Source organism: Bos indicus, chromosome 24 (assembly GCF_029378745.1).
Source record: "Bos indicus isolate NIAB-ARS_2022 breed Sahiwal x Tharparkar chromosome 24, NIAB-ARS_B.indTharparkar_mat_pri_1.0, whole genome shotgun sequence".
In the NCBI taxonomy this organism is placed as follows: Eukaryota; Metazoa; Chordata; class Mammalia; order Artiodactyla; family Bovidae; genus Bos; species Bos indicus.
Window position 1 is genome coordinate 45,997,430 of NC_091783.1, and position 20,060 is coordinate 46,017,489.

Here is a 20,060-nt window from a genome sequence, read left to right on the forward strand (position 1 = left end):
GACGTAATCAATGCATCCAGAAGCAGCAGCTAAGGGATCGGACTACTTGAAGATGACATCAAACGTGAAGAGGGCCTGTCTGCCTCCAGTCCCCCTGGAGACAGAGCTCCAAGGGCCCTGCATTTCTGAGGCACGGGGAAACAGCAGCAGTACCCACAGCTCAATGACAACGTCAGGACTGAGTCACACGTCACCTTGGTCAGCAGCATGAAAATCATATCACTGTTGTCCTCGCGCAGAAACTTCACCACCTTCTCATAGAGCTGGATGAACTCTGCGGGCGCAGCACTGGGAGTGAAGAAAGGAGACAAGAGGGAGCAAAGCCTTCTGTTCTTCAGAATGGTCTCAAGGACTTTTCTGCATTCTGATTTAGTGCCACTGATAAATACCTAAAAACAATTGAAAAGGGAAAATGTCATCAAATTCTCCCCTCCCCAACTTTTCTTTGAGCAACCAAGTTTTAAGGAATAGTATATACAGCTAACAGAATTTTTTCTAAATGAAAATATGAAACAATCAAAAGAAATCTAAAATTGACACAGATAAATCTACCACTTTCAATGTAATTTGTATTAAAAATTCTGGCTAATCCATTCATTTGGTTTGGACAAGTCAAAGCAAATGTTTAAAAGATTAAAATACTGGGATAATCTGAATCCAGAAATTCGCAGTGTACCTACCATGATTACTAAAAATCTAAAGTGATTCTGCATTACGTCAAGAAAAAGAAAAACAAAAGATTCTAGGTTGTAGATTTTATTGAGATACGCTTTAAATACTTTTAAAAAGCTAACTTTCATAATTAATATACACCTTGTTTTAATTTGTTCTAATGTTTAAGAGTATTATAAGCTGATATTTAATCTCAGAGTTACAAAAGCTTTGATAAATTTGATGAGACAGAAATAATAAAGGATAAGACTGATACATGTGAATATATAAAAACTTTGACTTCTATATGGCAAAAAGAATCATAAAATTATAGAAAAACGACGAAGTAGAAAAATTATAACACATTCCAGACACCAGGTTAACAGCCTGAGGAGCTCTTCAAAGCAATCAAAAAACAAGAAACTTCCCAGCAGAAAACGTGCAAAAAACAAAAACCAGAAAAATCACAAAAAATTATTAAATCATTTGAAAAATCATGCAATTGAACTAGTACTTAAAGAAATACAACTTAAAATAATCAGAAAGCACCACTTCCCTTATTAGATTAGCAAGACCTAAAAAGAATGATCAGTCCTAATGTTTGTTCTAACATGGAGAATAATAAATTGAACGCTGTTATTACAATGTAAATAGGTATAAACCTCCCAGGAGGACAGTATGACAATATATATATCAAATGCTAGTCCTTTTGACATAGTGATCACACTTCTAAGAAATTATCCTAGAAAAATCAGTCTAATAATTTCACAAAGGTATGTAAGAATATTTAGTTCAGGCTTACAGCAGCAAAACAACCAACCTACCTAAATATTCATCCAGAGAGCACTGGCTCAGTACATTACAATGTATCTGTACCATGGAACACTATATAGTAAATACCATGATACAGGTTTTTATTTATTATCAAGGAATAATGTCTAAAATGTGCTTTATGCTAGCTTTTAAGTGTGTATCCCTATCTCTTTATATATAAGAATGATATATCATTTTTATACATACACACATATACCAATAGACCTCAGAGACACACAAGATCAACTAAAATGAAATGTTAGCTATGTAACCAGTATCTCCAGATTAGGATTATAAGAAATTTCTCTTCTTTATACTTTTTACACTGTCTGTATTGCTTATAATAAGCATTCATCAATTTCATAATTAGGAAAAACATTTCTAAAAAATCTATTTTAATATCTGCTCGGCATCACCTCCCTAAAAGCATCCAATAAATAACCACTCATTTAATTGAATCTGAAAGAAAGTACAGGGTTAATTAGTATTTCTAAAGCAAGTGGCATTCCTTGCTTTAATGACACATTTCATAAGTCTGCATGGATTCATTGCCCTTGTCCTTTTTAAATATCCATATATTTAAGAGTTAAGTCAAGTAAATAAATTGTGAGTAGCAACTGAGAGGCAGCAGTGGAGAGGTGGAGCAAGCACTGAATGTTGAGTCAGAAGACCTGGGGTCCCTCTTGTCTCCAGGGCTCACAAGCTGTATTTCTTAGCCAAGTCACTCAATCTTTTAGAGACTAGTTTTTCTCATCTTTAACACTGAAATGCTATCAATCACACAGAGTCACTGTAAGAATGAAATAAAATAATGAATCAAAAAGCATTTTATAAACAATAGTCTCAGTAATACTATTATTAACACCAACAGCATACAATAGAATTTGACATCTCCCTGGAGACTTTCATATACTAATAACTTAGTATTTCTTTCTGAAAAGCAGAATTCCATACCAGCAATTCTAACCACATCTTGAGAAGTCAACAATTCAAAGGGGCTTCTAACTTAGGTAAGACTCTGAACCTTTAAGTGTGGAGTCAACCCTGATTATATCTAATGAGGACACTGCAGGGACTCATCATACGTAAATAAGGCTAAAAACACAGGATAACCTTACCTGTCCCAAGATCTCAACGCATGAAGTAAAGAACTGCCTTGTGGGAGGATGACGCTGGGTCTCATCACTGACATAATCCACAACAGTAAAGAAGAGGCTGATGCCAACCTTCTGAACCCCAGGGGTGGGCTGCGACTGGTAGGCATTCACTAGGGCCCTGTGGGAAAACACTGGTAAGGCTACTGGTCTACAGTAAGAGAATTCATACCCTCGGTGTTTCTCTTCATTTCTCAGGCAATATCCTTAAGAGTCCTGAGAGCCCCACACAAATGTCATTTTAGAAATACTTCACAGGATAGCTTACAACTTGACCCAACAACTTATTGTCAACACACAGAAATGATTTTATGTCCTCCTGGAGTGAGGGTGGGGGGATTAGCCTTTATTAACATTAAGTATTTTCATATGTCAAAGTCAAAGTGTGCTAGTCATTCAGTCATGTCCAAGCTCTTTGTGACCCCATGGACTGCGGCCCACCAGGCTCCTCTATCCATGGAATTCTCCACACAAGAATATTGGAATGGATAGCCATTCCCTTCTCCAGAGAATCTACTCAACTCAGGGATCGAACCTGGGTCTCCTGCATTGCAGGCAGATTCTTTATTGCATGAGCCAACAGGGAAGCCCAACAACTTATTTTCAATATACAGAAATGATTTTATGTCCTCTTGGAGGGAGGAAAATCAGCCTTTATTAACATTAAATATTTTCATGGTTGTATGTAATCCACAATTTTACATCCAATTTTTCCAAATTATCCAATTAATTCAAATATTACTCAATGTTGTATATTACATAAATACATGTTTTTAAAAATAAGAACTTTGATCTCTTTAAATTTTAAAATCTAAAACAATGACTTAGGTTAAAGAAAAAGATTTTTGTATAGAATAAGATCCTAGTATAAAAGATATCTCTTCTAATTCTTACTCTGTTTTGAGTTTCTTTTCTAGAAAAAGAAACAGCAACCTCTTGTTCACCTTATCTCCTCCTCCTTCCCAGACCCTTCCAATCTAACCCACAAAAGGTCTCAATGCCCCCATCCACACCACCATCCTAATCTACAGGGGGATTAGCTGCTGGTGAGTCAACTAGGTAATATCCTGGTGGCTGTGAGCTCCAAAAGAAACCACCATGGATGGTCAAATGCAAGCCGGCAACTACACTTGTGAGCCCTGAGCAATTCCACTGCAAACTTTGCTCAATAATCTGAACTAATGATGATGACTTCCTGAGTAAATGTGCCTTTAATATAAAGCTTAAGCACTAAATCTCTCCAGATTAAATTCTAATGTAATGTATCACCTCCTAATTCAAGGGTCAGCAAAATTATTCTATAAAGAGACAGACAGTAAATATTTTATGCTTTATGGGCTATAAATTGTCATAACATTCAATTCCACCATTGGAACATAAAAGCCATCCACATTAATAAGTACACGGGCATGGTTACGTCACAATAAAACTTTCCTTATAAAAACAGATGGCAGGTCAGATTTGGTCCAAAGGCTGCTAATTTCTCTACTAGTTAATTAGTAGGTGACTGGGGGGATAGTAGCACGTGTGATTGCTATCAGTAGTAACTAACTAGTATTTTAAATTATAACGCCCTCAAAACTTACGTAATCAAGTTTTCAGCGTGCACAGCGGCCTCCACAATATTAAGTGATGGTGGTTTAGCAGCTTCTGCTTGCAACTGCTTCACTTCTTTTCGCAAAACATGAAGCTGTTGGCTTATTGCTTCATTCTTATGCATACCTTCAAACTAAGAAAAATTAAGAGTGGTCAACAGATTTATTTGCCCCTATAGGTTTCTACAGCAGACACTTTATTACAAATATCCTGGGTATTTGATAAAGAGAATATTATTACAACTAATACTGTAACTCAAAATTCTCAATTGAACCTGAGGAGGATGGGGGAAAAAAATGTCAAAAAAATAACTAAGAATCTCAAGCTTTTCATGAAGAATCAAACTTGAATTAGTTTGTTGCTGGTTCAGAGGTTTTTTTGGTAGGCTATGTTCTATGCCACTTATGCTTCAATGCTCCAGTTCTCATCAAAAATAAATTCAATGGCTTCCACCCCTGGGGCTTTTCTTGAAGCACATCAAGCCCCCTTCTGTGGACCATCCCTCCCCAGAGCTGTAACCCTTCTCTGTTCTTCCGATCCAGAAACATACATAATTTGACACTAGGGCTGCAGGTCTCATCTGCACAAAACCATAAAAACAGGATGACACAAATCTGTTAATAAATCAACTGGAAGAAGAAAAGATATATATTTATAAAAGAAACACCAAAAGTAAGATAAAATATGAGAAATGACCAAATCGGTTGCATGCTGAGGAAGGAGCAATTGATTAATTCAGTGGTTCTTGAAATCTGGTCTTTGATAGAGTTTTACTGGTTCTCAGCAAAGATGTGAAAAATAAGAATTTATTGAGGTTTAAAAAAAAAAAAAAAACTAAAGTTATTTCAATTTTTTAGAACTATCCTATCAAGATGGTAGAGTAGAAGGACGTGCTCATCTTCTCCTGCAAGAACAGCCACTGACAGGAGTATTTTAGAATTCACCAAAAAAAAGATACTCCACGTCAAAGGACAAAAGAGAAGAGGCAGTGAGTCGGTAGGAGGGGTGCAATCACATTTAAATCAAACCCCACACCCTCCAGAGACTCTTGGAGGGCACAAATACTTGTGCGCACCAGGACGCAGGGTAAAGGGGCAGTGACCCCCCCCCAGACTTAGCCAGACCTGCCTGTGAGTGTTTGAGGGTCCTGTGTGGAGGTGCTGGTCAACAATGGACTGCCACAGGGACTGTGGCACTGTCCACAGGGGCACTGGCAGCAGTAGTTCTGGAAAGCCTGTGTCACATAAGTCCTTTTGGAGGACAACTCCGGCCCTACCATAGAGCCTGGGCCGCCTCAGGCCAAACAACTAACAAGGAGGGAGCACAGCTCCACCCATCAGTAGAAAATTGGATTAAAGATTTACAGAACATGGCCCTGCTCACCATACCAATATTCAGTTTTTCCCACAGCCAGTCCCTCCCATCAGGAAGTTTGCACAAGCGTCTTATCCTCATCCATCAGAGGGCAGACAGAAGGAGCAAGAACTACAGTCCCATGGCCCCCAGAATGAAAACCACAATCACAGAAAACTAACCAAAATGGTCACATGGATCCAGCCTTGTGTAACTCAATGAAGCTATGAGCCATGCGGGGCAGGGCCACCCAAGATAGATTGGACATGATGGAGAGTTCAGAAAAAGATGGTCTACTGGAGAAGGGATTGGCAAACCACTTCAGTATTCTTGAGAATCCCATGAACATATGAAAGGGCAAAAAGATAAGATAAGATAAGCCATAAGATAAGCCCCCCAGGTCAGCAGTTGTTCAATATGCTACTAGGGTATATTGGAAATCTGGTCCCACCACTTCATGACAAATAGAAGGGGGAATAGTGGAAAAGGTGACAGATTTTCTCTTCTTGAGCTCCAAAATCACCACAGACGGTGACTGTAGCCATGAAATTAGAAGATGCTTACTTCTTGGAATAAAGGCTATGACAAACCTAGGCAGTGTATTAAAAAGGAAAGACATCACTTGCCAACAAAGGTCTGTATAGTCAGAGCTATGGTTTGTCCAGTAGTCATGTACAGATGTGAGAGTTGGACCACAAAGAAGGCTGAGCACCGAAGAACTGATGCTTTCAAATTGTGGTGGTGGAGAAGGCTCTTGAGAGTCCCTCAGACAGCAAGGAGATCAACCAGTCAATTCTAAGGGAAATCAACCCTGAACATTTATTGGAATGACTGGTGTTGAAGCTGAAGTTCCAATTCTTTAGCCACCTGATGCAAAGAGCCGACTCAGAAAAGACCCTGATGCTGGGAAAGATTGAGGGCAGGAGGAAAAGGGGGTGACAGAGGATGACATGGTAGGATGGTATCATTGATTCAATGCACACCAATTTGGGTGAACTCCAGGAGATGGCAAGGGACAGGGAGGCCTGGCGTGCTGCAGTCATGGGGTTGCTAAGAATCAGACATGACTTAGCAACTGAACCACAACAATGCTACTGGGGAAGAGCAGAGAAATAACTAGAAAGAATGAAAGGGTGAGCCGAAGTGGAAGTGATGTCCGGTTGTGGATGATGTGTCTGGTGGTGACAGTGAAGTCCAACGCTGTAAAAATCAGTATCGCGTAGAAACCCGGAACGTTAGGTCCAAGAACCAAGGTAAACTGGATGTGGTGGAGAAGGCAAAGGCAAGGGTGAACACTGACATTGTAGGAACCAGTGAACTAAAATGGGTGCAAACGGACGAATTTAATTTAGATGACCGTGATATCTACTACTGTGGGCAAGAATCCCTTGGGAAAAAGCGTAGCCCTTACAAGTCAACAGGAGTCCAGAATGCAGTACTTGGGTGCAATCTCAGAAATGACAAAATGATCTTGGTTCCTTTCCAAGGCAAACAATTCAGCGTCACAGTAATCAAAGTCTACGCCCCAATCCTGGTAACTCAGCTGGTAAAGGATCTGTTTGCAATGCAGGAGACCCCTGTTCAATTCCTCAGTCAGGAAGATCCACTGGAGAAGGGATATGCTACCCACTCTAGTATTCTTGGGCTTCCCTGGTGGCTCAGCTGGTAAAGAATCTGCCGCGATGCAGGAGACCTGGGTTCATGGGATGATCCCCTGGAGAAGGGAACGGCTTCACTCCAGTATTCTGGCCTGGAGAATTCCATGGACAGAAGAGCATGGAGGGCTACAGTCCATAGTGTCTCAAAGAGTCAGACACGATTGAGTGACTTTCACTTTCCACTTTCACTTTTCATGCCCCAACTCCTACCTAAGGCTGAGAAGCTGAAATTGAACAGTTCTATGAAGACCTTCAAGACCCTCTAGAACTAACATAAAAAACGATACCCTTTTCATGATAGGGATTGGAGTGCAAAAGTAAGAAGTCAAGAGATACCTAAGGCAAGCTTGGCCTTGGAGTACAAAATGAAGCAGGGCAAAGGCTAACAGAGTTCTCTTTGCCAAGAGAACATACTGGCATACACAGACAATACCAGATGGTCAATACTGAAACCAGATTAATTATATTCTTTGTAGCTGAAGATGGAGAAGCTTTATATAGTCAGCAAAAATAAGACCTGGGGCTGACTGTGGCTCAGATCATGACTCCTATTGTAAAATTCAGACTTAAATTGAAGAAAATAGGGAAAACTACTAGGCCATGCAGGTATGACCTAAATCAAATCCCTCGTGATTATACAATGGAAGTGACGAATAGATTCAAGGGATTAGATCTCATAGACAGGGTGCCTGAAGAACTACGGACAGAGGTTCATAACACTGTACAGGTGGTGGTGACCAAAACCATCCCAAAGAAAAAGAACTGAAAGACAGCAAAATGGTTGTCTTGAGGAGGCCTTACAAATAGCTGAGAAAAGAAGAGAAGTGAGAGGCAAAGGAGAAAGGAAAAGATATACCCAGCTGAATGCAGTTTCAGAGAATAGCAAGGAGAGATAAGAAAGCATTCCTCAGTGATCAACGCAAAGACATAGAGGAAAACAACAGAATGGGAAACACTAGAAATCTCAAGAACACTAGAGATATCAATGGAACACTTCATGCAAAGATGGGCCCAATAAAAGACAGAAATGGCAAGGACCTAACAGCAGCAGAAGATATTAAGAAGAGGTGGCAAGAATACACAGAAGAACTGTACAAAAAAGGTCTTAATGACCTGGATAACCAAGATAGTGTGATCACTCACCTAGAGCCAGATATCCTGCAGTGTGAAGTCAAGTGGGTCTTAGGAAGTACTACTATGAATAAAGCTAGTGGAGTTGACAGAATTCCAGCTGATCTAGTTCAAATCCTAAAAGATGATGCTGTTAAAGTATTGCACTTAATACGCCAGCAAATTTGGAAAACTTAGTGGCCCCAGAACTGAAAAAGTCCGTTTTCATCCCAATTTCAAAGAAGGGAAATGCCAAAGAATGCTCGAACTACCACACAACTGCACTCATGTCACATGCTAGCAAAGTAACGCTCAAAATCCATCAAATCAGGTGTCAGCAGTACATGAACCAAGAAATTCCAGATGTACAAGCTGGATTTAGAAAAGGCAGAGGAACCAGAGATAAAATAGCCAACATCCATTGGATCACGGCAAAAGCAAGGGAATTTCAGAGAAACATCTACTTCTGCTTCACTGACTACACTAAAGCCTCTGACTACATGGATCGAACAAACTGGAAAAACCTTCAAGACATGGGAATACCAGACCACCTTACCATGCCTCCTAAGAAACCTGTATGCAGCTCAAGAAGCAAGAGTTAGAACCGGACATGGAACAATGGACTGGTTCAAAATTGCGAAATGAGTACATCAAGGCTGTATATTGTCACTCTGCTTACTTAACTTATATGCAGAGTACATCAAGGGAAGTGCCAGGCTGGATGAATCACAAGCTGGAATTCAGACTGCCAGGTGAAATATCAACCTCAGATATGCAGATGATACCACTCTCATGGCAGAAAATGAAAAAGAACTAAAGAGCCTCCTGATGGATGTCAAAGAAGAGAGTGAAAAAGCTGGCTTAAAATTCAACATTCAAAAAACTAAGACTATGGTATCTGGTCCCATCACTTCATAGCAAATAGATGGGGAAAAAATGGAAACAACAGCAGATTTTATTTTCTTGGGCTCCAAAATCACTGCAGATGGTGACTGCAGCCATGAAATTAAAAGACACTTACTCCTTGGAAGAAAAGCTGTGACAAACCTAGACAGTGTATTACAAAGCAGAGAGACATCACTTTGCTGACAAAGGTCGGTATAGTCAAAGCTATGGTTTTTCCAATAGTCATGTACAGATGTGACAGCTGGACCGTAAAAAAGGCTGAGTGCTGAAGAACTGATGTTTTCAAACTACGGTGCTCTAGAGACAAGATTCTTGAGAGTCCCTTGGACTGCAAGGAGATCAAACTAGTCAATCCTAAAGGAAATCAACCCTGAATATTCATTGGAAGGACTGATGCTGAAGTTCCAATACTTTGGCCACCTGATGCAAAGAGCCAACTCATTGGAAAAGACCCTGATACTGGGAAAGACTGAGGGCAGGAGAAGAGGGCAACGAAGAATTAAATGGTTGGATGGCATCACCAACTCAATGAACACGAGCTTGAGCAAACTCAGGGAGATAGTGAAGGACAGGGAAGCCTGATGTGCTACAGTTCATGGGGTCGCAAATAGCTGGACATGACTCAGTGATTGAGCAACAACAATCCTTTATTTCAGATTATGTCTTTCTTAGTTGAGGGGTTGTTAATATCCCTTTCTCTAATTAACTTAATGGTGACCTAAGTGATAACTACTTGGTTTGTGCATTTTTAATGTCCTTTTTTGCCTGTGGATAGATGCAGAGAATATCCTAGGCCCAGGTTGCAACCCAAAGACAGAACCAGTGTAGCAGCTGTGGGGACAGGAGGAGAGAGGGACAGCAAAGGGGAGCTCAGCCAAGTAGGGAGTCAGGGCTGAAGACTGCAATGTAATCGGACTGGGGAGCAAAGCGGCCTGTCTTAGGGAGACCTTTAGAGCTGGTGAGGGAATTGGGACTTATCTTGCAGGCATGGCAGGAAATGCTGAAAAGACCAGAACACTTAGAAGGCAGGAATTTTAAATCCTCCAGTCTCTTTACCTGGTCTTCCCCAATCACATGGGTGAGCAGTAAAGGCTACATTTTCCTTTACATGCACCTTCCCAAACCCAGGCCTCAGCCACCACCACAGTGATATCCCCACCAGGCTTATTTTCATAAATTCCAGATCGAATGCTCCCAAAGTACAATGGTCCTGCTTGTTTTGCTTTGCATAGCAGCCTAGTGCAGCTCAACTCTAACAGATGATATGCTGACCACCTACTTTTATGATCATAATAACTCTTCCATAAAACTCATCAATGTTGTGTTAAAAATCTTCACAAAACTTTTCAAGGATAAGCTGTTATCATGAATCAAAAGGCAGAAAAGTGCCTCTCCAAGAACATGTAATGATAATCACGATTAATTTTTATTATTGGAGAAACTAAAGATTAAAGAAAGTAAACTGTTTCCAGTAAACCACATAACGAACCGATACAAATATTTTATTTAAAATCTTTCAAGTAACAGGTCAATCTTTAATAGCCCAAAATGTGTTAAGAATATGTGCAGTTGGCTTTTTGGCAAATCTGTCACCAACTACAATTAGACTGGGTCTTTGAGAGTCACAGCCCTTGGCTGACCTGGAGAGCAAGCAGCCAAAGAGAGGGAAAGAATCTGAGAGGAGGAAGGAAGACAGCAATAATGAAGAGAAGTGGAAAGACAATGAGTAAGAAAGAAGAGAGGCTCACTTAACAGGGAAATGCAGAGAGATGAGACTAAAAGCTCTCTCTGACTCCAACTTTAAGACCACCACTCCATGTTGTAGAAACGACTTAATGCTAAACAGTAAAGAAATTAATTAGTTCAGGAAAGTTCAGACTTCCTCACAGAAACATCCCCAAATTATCGTAATTTCCTAGTTTACCTGTTTTCGTTCATAGCTCCCACCTCTGTTAAAAGTTTTCTTTTCTTACTACACTGGAGGTGAGAGACACTGAATGATCACCAGCTCACAACTACAAGTTGTAGACAAAAAGCAGCATGTTGGAAGCCCTTCCACTTGAGTCATTTTAAGTAGACAAAGAAATCCAAAAGTTGCACGAACATGTGCTTCAGTAAGTTGTTACAATAATGTGAGGCCCTCAGTAGGTCTTTCATTTCTAGAAATGAGCAAATTTTTCACATGATCATAAATCAATCCTGGGTCCAGCGAACATGCCCCACAATACCAAAGTACAACAAAAGGAACCCTATTATAAATCACCCCATTTCCTCAGGGAATATCACTGAATTATTAGAGGCTTCTGTTAAGAGAGGCAACCACAGAAGAGGCACGTCCCACTTGCCATAAAATATCTTTGGCTTCTGTATACCCCAAACAAGATATACATAGTTCAAACATCTGCAGACAACTGGAAATTTCCAGGGCTTTCCCTCACAGAAAATTCCATTAAGCAGTAATATATTTTCATGACATAGTTTGAAATCCTTACAAAAGAGCCATTCAAAATTACTCTTAAAATAGATGTTTTAATTTTAAAATTTACACTTGAAATAAAAAATCATTTCCCATGAAATCACTGAAAAAGAAGCGATCCTAGCACACTAACACAGAAAGAAAAGGATACTATGTTAATTCAAGTAAGATTTGACTATCATGATCAACTCGTCTTCGAAATCACAGCTGAAACAGCTAAAGAAAATGGCCTAGTCATTTCCCAATACTGAATGGAAAAAGCAAAACTCTTGATTCCAACTGAACTACTTACTAGCTGTGTGACTCAGGCAAGTTTCCAAGCCTCTCTGAACCCGCTTCATCTTCCTCATTCTGTGAAGCTCAAGTGAGATAATATAAGCAAAGTCCCTAGCAGTTTACCTGGGATATGAGAGTACCCAAGCAAGGGACAAGAAATACACTGAACCAGGCTGAGAAACAAAGCAATGCACTGAGGTATGACCATCCTTACCACTTTCCAAGACTGAATGCCCAGGAGAAGCCTGTTCACTTAAAAAGGTAAGTGTAGAAGTGTGTGTTGTTAAAGTTGGGATTTTGTAGAAAGCATCAAGCTGGCCAATTAAGCATTAAATTGGCCAAAGGTAAGCAGAATCAAAAGTGACTGCCAATTTCTGGTAGTAAAAAGTTCCAATTTCCATGTCTTCCACAGTCAAATAATGTCTTCAGGGAGACTATTATGAAGAGTTTGTATTCTCTTCATTTCTTCAAACACGTTCTTTCTGTGGCACTGACTGTGTAAGACACTGACAATATAAACATGAAAAAGACAAGATCCTGACCCGCAGCTAACTCAAACTCTATTAACAGCTACAGAAGTAGTAACACAAAACCAGTTATAATACAACCTAGAAAGTGTTGTGCTTGTGGCTTTACTGACTGATTCAGAGGTGCTAAAAGTACCTATCATGTGCCAAGAGCCGTGCTAGGTGGTACAGGCACAGAGACGAGTAATGACAGCAACTCTACTTCCCAAAGAGGTCACAGGCTGTAGGAAAAAGAGCAGCTGACTATGACAGCATTTCTCCCCAAGCTGTGACGAGAGGAAGGAATACCTCAGTCTGACTAGGGAAGTCAAGAAAGACCTCAAGAAAAGATGCTGATTGAACCAAGGAATGAAAGGGTGAGCAGCCCAGATATGAGTGGGGGAGAACAAACAGCAGCACAGGGCTAAGAACAAAAGAATGTGCCTGTCACCTTTGCAGAACAGAAAAGGAGCAAGCTGCTAAAAAACAGAAGGTTGAGGGCGTGAGACAGAGGGTAAATGATGTGCTAGAAAAAGATCAAGAACAGATTATGAAGTGTCCTAAGAGACATAACTCTTTTTAGGTACTAGAGAACCATTATACCGGGGAAGCCAGTGACTCAGTGGTAAAGACACTACCTGCCAATGCAGGAGTGGAGGAGACTCAGGTTCGATCCCTGGGTCGGGAAGACCCCCTGGAGGAGAAAATGGCAACCCACTCCAGTATCCTTGCCTGGAGAATCCCATGAACAGAGGAGTCTGCTGGGCTACAGTCCATGGGGTTGCGAAGAGTTGAACACAAATGAGCAACTGAGCATGCAAGAACCAACACGGGTTTTTAGCCTGGAAATGAGATCAGTTTGAGTTTTAAAAGATGAATGGGGAAAAATGAGCTAGACAGGGAGAAAGACTATGGACAGGAAGGTATATCAGTTCAGGGGAGAAGTGGGCTGACCACAGGGCAATGTCAACAGAAACAAAGAAAGAATACATTCAAAGTTATTTCAAAGGCAGAACCAATATGACTTGGAAAGTGACTAGATGGGAAGTATAGCGGTGGGATTGCAGATGTGAATTATGATGCCTAGGTCTTCATCTTGGGAGCCCAAGTAAGTGGAATTAGAGAAAAAAATAGGTTTGAAGGATAAAGATGAGATTAGTTTGGGACCTACAGAGTTATCATTGGGACACTGATAGGATGCTAAGTAAGCAAGAAGTCTAGATTTGGAACTCAAGAGAGAATTCTGGACTTGACAAACAGAACAGCAATCATCAACAAAGGGACTAACCTTTTAGGGGTCAGGGACTATTGAGGATCGACTGAATCTATGAACTCTCCAGAAAAAAAATTTTCTATACACTTTCAGGGACTTCACTAACCCACCAAAGACCAGTCACAAATCCTAGATTAAGAACTCTAGCACAGACAGAAGACAAAAAGCAGCATATATTGCAGTGAAGAAGGGGATCAGGAGTAGAACCAAGCACAACCAGTAATCCAAGCATTGAGCAGATGAAGAGGAACCCTGGAAGAAACTAAGAAGTGGCTACAGATTCAGGGAGACTAGAAGAGTCTAGAAGAGGCCTCATGACAGCATCACCAGATGCGAGAACGATGTCAAACAGGATCAACACTACTAGTCACAACCATGAAGTGTCCACTGGACACACGTTTGTATAAGGGCTACAGTTTCATGCAATTATATAATCTAACTCCTGTAGGAATACTCTCTCCCAGTGACAGTTTACTGATGAATCCATAAACACTCAGAACTCACTTTCCCTTTTCCTGAAAAACACCTCTCTTTCTACAAACTAAAGTTATCCATTTGTGTAATGGGTGACTTTAGATTCAGGTACAATCTTTAACAAAAAATCAGAGCAAACCTAACAAACTTGCATACATAATCCCCAAACTTCATGGCAGCTAGAGCTTCAATTTTCCTCTACTTTGCTCTCAGCCATAGACAAGGAGCAAAAAATAATTTTATCTTCAATTCCTAGACATTATGACCAGTAAGTACTGCCCAGGACAGCTGTAATTAGCAATTTCTATATAACCTTCCAAAGAAATCCTACTTAAGCCTCAGACTACGAAAGTTGATTGCTGTCTTTACATTTTTAATTTCCCTGGCACATCAGCATCATCAGGCAAAACAATGGCAGAAGTAAACAGTACTGCTGATACTGATATTTCTAGGAGCCATCAGTGGAACTTCCCAAGCTTCTGGATTTTTCCAAATGATGAGATTTCCCAAACTGAAAAATCACAGGGCAACAAGAAAGGTCAGCAGAAAATTAAAATGTGCTTTAAGAAAACTTGGATATTTCTAATGAGGTTATGGCCACAAAACACAACTATTTTTCAAACTCTTCAAGAATCTATAAAATCCCCTCTTTTTTCCTCTATCCTTTCTCATTTTTTTTACTTCTTTCTTTAAGTGATCTTAGCATCTACCAATTTTACTTTTGAAAATAAGCATAAATATTTTTGTGTTGTCTGTAAAAGCAAAATCTAAACCATATTCATTCAATTCTTGTTATATATCATCTTCTTTCTGATCTCCCTTCAATCAAAATTACTTTGAAGGTATTTTAGAAAAGATGTAGCTTTTTATTTCAAAATTAACAAACTAAAGGTTATAAAAGAAATTTCAATTCAAGGGTTCAGATAAATCAAGATTATGATCCTTTTTTCTGAAAAAGAAAAAAGGTCACTGGTAGGCTTAGAGCTAAAGCTCCCAGGTCTGCTGGGTGGTATTTTCCATCGCAAGACTCTGCAAATTAATAAGAAGTCACACAGTCAGACTTATCTTTGGCTGGGACAGCAAATATTTACAACTCTTCAAAGAGTAAGCTATTAGCCAGAACTGGAAAAACATTTCTTTGTACTTATCTCAACAGTCACTTACAAAAATGCATTTTAGGAGAATTCCCTTCTCTATATAGAATTAACAGCCTGATATAGATGTGTAATTTCAAAATATGGAAAAACACTGTATTTGTAAAAACACAGATTGGTAATAAAAGGTTCCTTTTTCATTACAACGAGATGCATTTTCAGCCTTTTTCCCACCAACTCAAACTCCACCCTCAGCTGGCAAACTTTTCTTCCTGTTTTATTATTTTAGCAAGTGATCCTTCTTAAATACTTCTCTACCTCAGTCTTTCTAAAGCATTAGCAATGGAAGGAATAAACCACACTGAAGCACACACACACAGAAAGAAAAGTAACTCCATAAAGCACCTGGCCAAAGATGTTGTCTCAATATTTAGCAATCTCACATTCCAGGTCAAGTTTCTTAATAGATGCATACAACTATGTTGGAAAAAAAACAAAAATTGAAAGTAATGAAAAATATGACTATAAAACTTATTTCAAAGAAGACATTTCAGAGAAAATAGTCTCCTAGAAGAGACTGATGAAAGCTACATTAGAATTGTTAGGACTGGCACAAAAAGAAGGGACATTTTTGAAAGACAACCAAAAGTCAGAAAAATAAGTCCCCCAATTTGTAAAAGCTAACAAAAAAGAGGAGCCATTTTTATGTGGGTGTAATCAAGCAGCAGCCAGCGCCCCTCTCCAAGCATTTCTTTCCCAGCTCAGGGAATTCTGAATTCACTTGCAGGAACAGCAAGCTGCATTGCCTAAGGAGCATGCACTCTGCCTGGGCCTTCCTGGTTTTGCCCTACACTGGCACCGCCACTTTGGGCATGTAACTTAATTGCTCCTTGCCTGTATTTCTTCATCTGAAAAATACAGACAAAAAGAATATCCACCTTTCGGTGTTGTGGTGAGGATAAAATAAGTTATATAAAGTGTTTAGATGGTACCTTGCATAATTAAGTGGTATGACATGTTGGCTAAAGCTAACCTTCCATATGAAGTCTTTACAATGTTACAGACCCAACTTTGGTCTGTTGACAAGCTCTGCCCAAGTGATCTGCTTTCCACGCGGCCCTCCTACCTCTGTCTTCAGTGACTCCCGACTATCTGCAGCAAACATCTTTACTTGGGAAGATCCCAGGTGATGATCCTTTCCAATGTGAGCTCCAACCTTCCCAACGTGAATTCCTATCACTACTCCCCAAGACAACTGAAACAGACGGATCGAGCCACTGACCCCTAGATAGTGACTCCATTCCCACATTCTTCTCACTGAATCCAAACTATCATCACCAAAATCTTTTAAAATCCAGCTGGAGCCCCTCTCTCTTAGAATCATCTCAACGATTCCACTTTTCTTTTCATTTCTGTCTGTCTGTCCTGGAAGACTCATCAGCACTTATGGAAGTAAGTGATCAGCTTTGTGTGTAGCTTGGTGCTGTACTAAATCGCTTCAGTCATGTCCAACTCTTTGTGATCACACAGACTGTGGCCCGCCAGGCTCCTCTGTCCAAGAGATTCTCTACGCAAGAATACTAGAGTGGGTTGCCATGCTCTTCTCCAGGGGACATTCCGATATGGGCAGCTTCACTCTCCCCAAAACTATTAAATGTGGGACATGGATGATGTACTAAATATTTCTTTCAGTCTTTTTCAATGATATGCCAATATTAGGAACTCAAATGAAATTCTCTGAACTATGAGGAAACTCAATCTTACTTGAACTGTTACAACTGCTGCTCCTTGGCACTTTTTACCACTACTGCCTCTGCACTCCAAATGTAGTGTGGTCTGTTCTTCTCGATTAACATACTGCTTGGGCATTGTGTCCAACAGTTCACTATCCAGCGCAACCTGCTGAGATTCCCGAAGAGCTGCAGTTCTGAAAGACATCATCAGGAGGTTATTTTAAAAGTCTTAGGAAAAACTTTATGATGAATGATAAAGGCTTCCAGTCACTCCCAGCCTGCATCGGTGAACAATAACACACAAGAATCTCACAGTAACAAGAGACCAAAAGTGTGTGCTAAGACTTACCCAAACCTTCTCCCTGGCAGTCACTGGTCAACAAGAAAGTTAAGAAAGGAAAGAAAAGTATAACAACTTTTTGGCTAGAAACAAAGCTCCATTTAAAATTTGTGTTATATCAACAATGTTTTTTTTTTTTAAATGAACCCTTAAGTACACAAGAACAAATGAGAATTTCATGCTAATTTAATCATCCTAAGGGGGAACCTTTTTTCTAAGTACCAGTGACTTCTTAGGGGCTTCCCTGGAAGGTCAGTGGTAAAGAATCCACCTGCCAATGCAAGAGATACAGGTTCAAGCCCTGGGTCAGGAAGATCCCCTAGAGAAAGAAATGGCAACCCACTCCAGTATTCTCCCCTGGGACATCACATGGACAGAGAGCCATGGGGTCGCAAGAGAGCCAGACACAATTCAGTGACTGGGCACACACATAGCGACTTCTTAGGCATCAGGGACTCAAACCGACGTGTGGAGACCAGATAAGCTAGTTCAACACTGTCCTAACTGTATTATCTCAGTAATCTGCAAGGAGCCTGTGCGGTGTGGTGCCAACAACACACACGACACGAATAAACCAAAAACAGGCCCAGTAATAGATGGATGCCTATGAGTTTTGCAAAGACAAACTCTTTCACTTTGTAAGTAAAACACACACAATCCTCCTCACATGATCACAAGCTAGAATCAAAACAAACAGCTCATCATTCTGTAGCCACCATGACCTCAGAATATTAAATGAGTATTTCCTGCCCTTCCATCAAGTATCTATGTAATTTTTAAAAGAATTCGGACATTTAGAGAGCAAAGCAGTGACAAAAGAAAATAAATCTCATTCTGTTCCCTTTGAACATCGTCTTTCCAATATTATATGGTTTCCTCAGGAGAAGCCTAAGAAAAAATTTAGCTGGCGCTACTGACACAGGAAATGCCACAAGAAACACGTACAATTTATAGAGTACATGAAAACCCACATAATTTCCATGTGAAATTAAAAGATTTTTCACAACTTGGTTAACTAAGATAACCATCTGAGCCAGTCTGGTCAAATTACCCTCGTGGTGAGAAGGCTAAGGAGGAAGCCCTTGGAGGTACTACCCATCAGGATGCACAGCAGCAAGCGCACACCCACGATCCCGGACAGCGTGTGCTCTTACCTCGCCTGCTGTTGCAGCAGATTCAGGTCTGTGCGCACCAGCTCGGTGGCATCCTTCTGACTCAGGAGCATGGCTGAGGAGATAACTGGCACAGGAGGCCTCATCAGGTGCAGAACAAGAGGAGGCCGGGGGTCCTCATGCTTCCGCAGGTTACTTAAAACTCTTTCTTTAGCTGAAAAAAAATTGTCATTTTGCTGACTAATGGCTTCTACTAGGTCATAATGTACCACATAATTACATAGTCTGCTACCTTCATAAAGAATGCTAAAGATCTGAAGAATAGCTCTTTACATCACCAGAGACCTAAATGAATAAAATTATCTTTTGTTATTTGCAAGTTCTGAGGGATCACCCACTGGCCTAATAATATTCTACTAGGAACTGGAAGCTTGGGAGCACGTGGGATGATTAAATAGAATTACTATCCTCAAAAAGTCTTGATGATAGTTACAGAGCTACAGGTCACAATCTTAAATTAGTACCCTAGACAGCTTTGCAGGACATGCTAAGGTGTTTGGACTTGACACCCGTGCAAAAGGGATCTAGTAAATGACTCTAAGCAAGGCTTAGAAAGATGGTGGCTATCATCTGGAGAGTAGAATGGGGAAATGGGGCAGGTAGCCCAGTTAAGAGTTTAATGCAACCACAAGAAATAAACGAGAAAGAGGGATGGGCATTATGGAATGAAGCTGAGTGAAAAGTACCATATTAGACCAAGGTTTGATTAGGGGGGCTGAAAACAGTAGAGTTAAATTGAATGAAGACATGCGCATAACCTCCTATAGAACTTAATAATAGTCATATAGTCATTCATGGGCATCCCTTGTGGCTTAGGTGGTAAAGAACCCACCTGCAATGCAGGAGACCTGGGTTCAATCCCTGGGGTTGGGAACATTCCCTGGAGAAGGGAACAGCTGCCCACTCTAGCATTCTGGCCTGGGAAATTCCATGGACTGTCCATGGGGTCACAAACAGTCGGACACAACTGAACGACTTTCACTAAATAGTCATTCATTCATTCACTCAAAAACTGATTTATGAGTCCAAATAAGAAGTCAGGCACCACACAAGAAAAATAAAGGTAAATCAAGGTAAATCTGCATCATGCAACTTTGCACTAGATTGCACATGGTCTCATACTGATCAATCCAACTTAAATGTTTACATTTCTGTACTCAGTAGAGAGTTGAAACACAGTAGGTGTCTAATAAATTCCTATCTTCCCTACCTTTTTCTTCACTACACTATCCACATACCACATCGCTCATGAAGAGAAGAAAAATGCTGCCATGTAATATAATAGAGGCCAGGAAAGGTCAAGGGAATTTCAAGTCAGTAAGTCAACAAAGTACTTAAGGGACTACTCTGAACTTCCGATTTCATTCCAGATATAGCATTCAATTTTCTATTCTTGTTAAGAAAAATTAAAGAAAATTTAATAGCCATGACTTTACTTGGCATAAGAAAACTTGTATTGTTTGTAATCCAAACAA

General features: G+C 40.2%; 1 protein-coding gene across 2 annotated transcripts in view; it reads right to left on the minus strand.

Moving 5' to 3' along the window:
• Positions 1-20,060, minus strand: part of EPG5 (ectopic P-granules 5 autophagy tethering factor) — a 129,614-nt gene that overhangs the window by 38,275 nt on the left and 71,279 nt on the right. For both annotated transcript variants that reach the window (XM_070778986.1, XM_019986709.2), the window contains exons 26-30: positions 18,568-18,739; positions 17,105-17,267; positions 4,205-4,347; positions 2,583-2,739; positions 195-389 (exon numbers count right to left, since the gene is read on the minus strand). In XM_070778986.1, the coding sequence (XP_070635087.1) occupies positions 195-389; positions 2,583-2,739; positions 4,205-4,347; positions 17,105-17,267; positions 18,568-18,739 (830 nt within the window). The remainder of the gene's footprint in view (positions 1-194; positions 390-2,582; positions 2,740-4,204; positions 4,348-17,104; positions 17,268-18,567; positions 18,740-20,060) is intronic.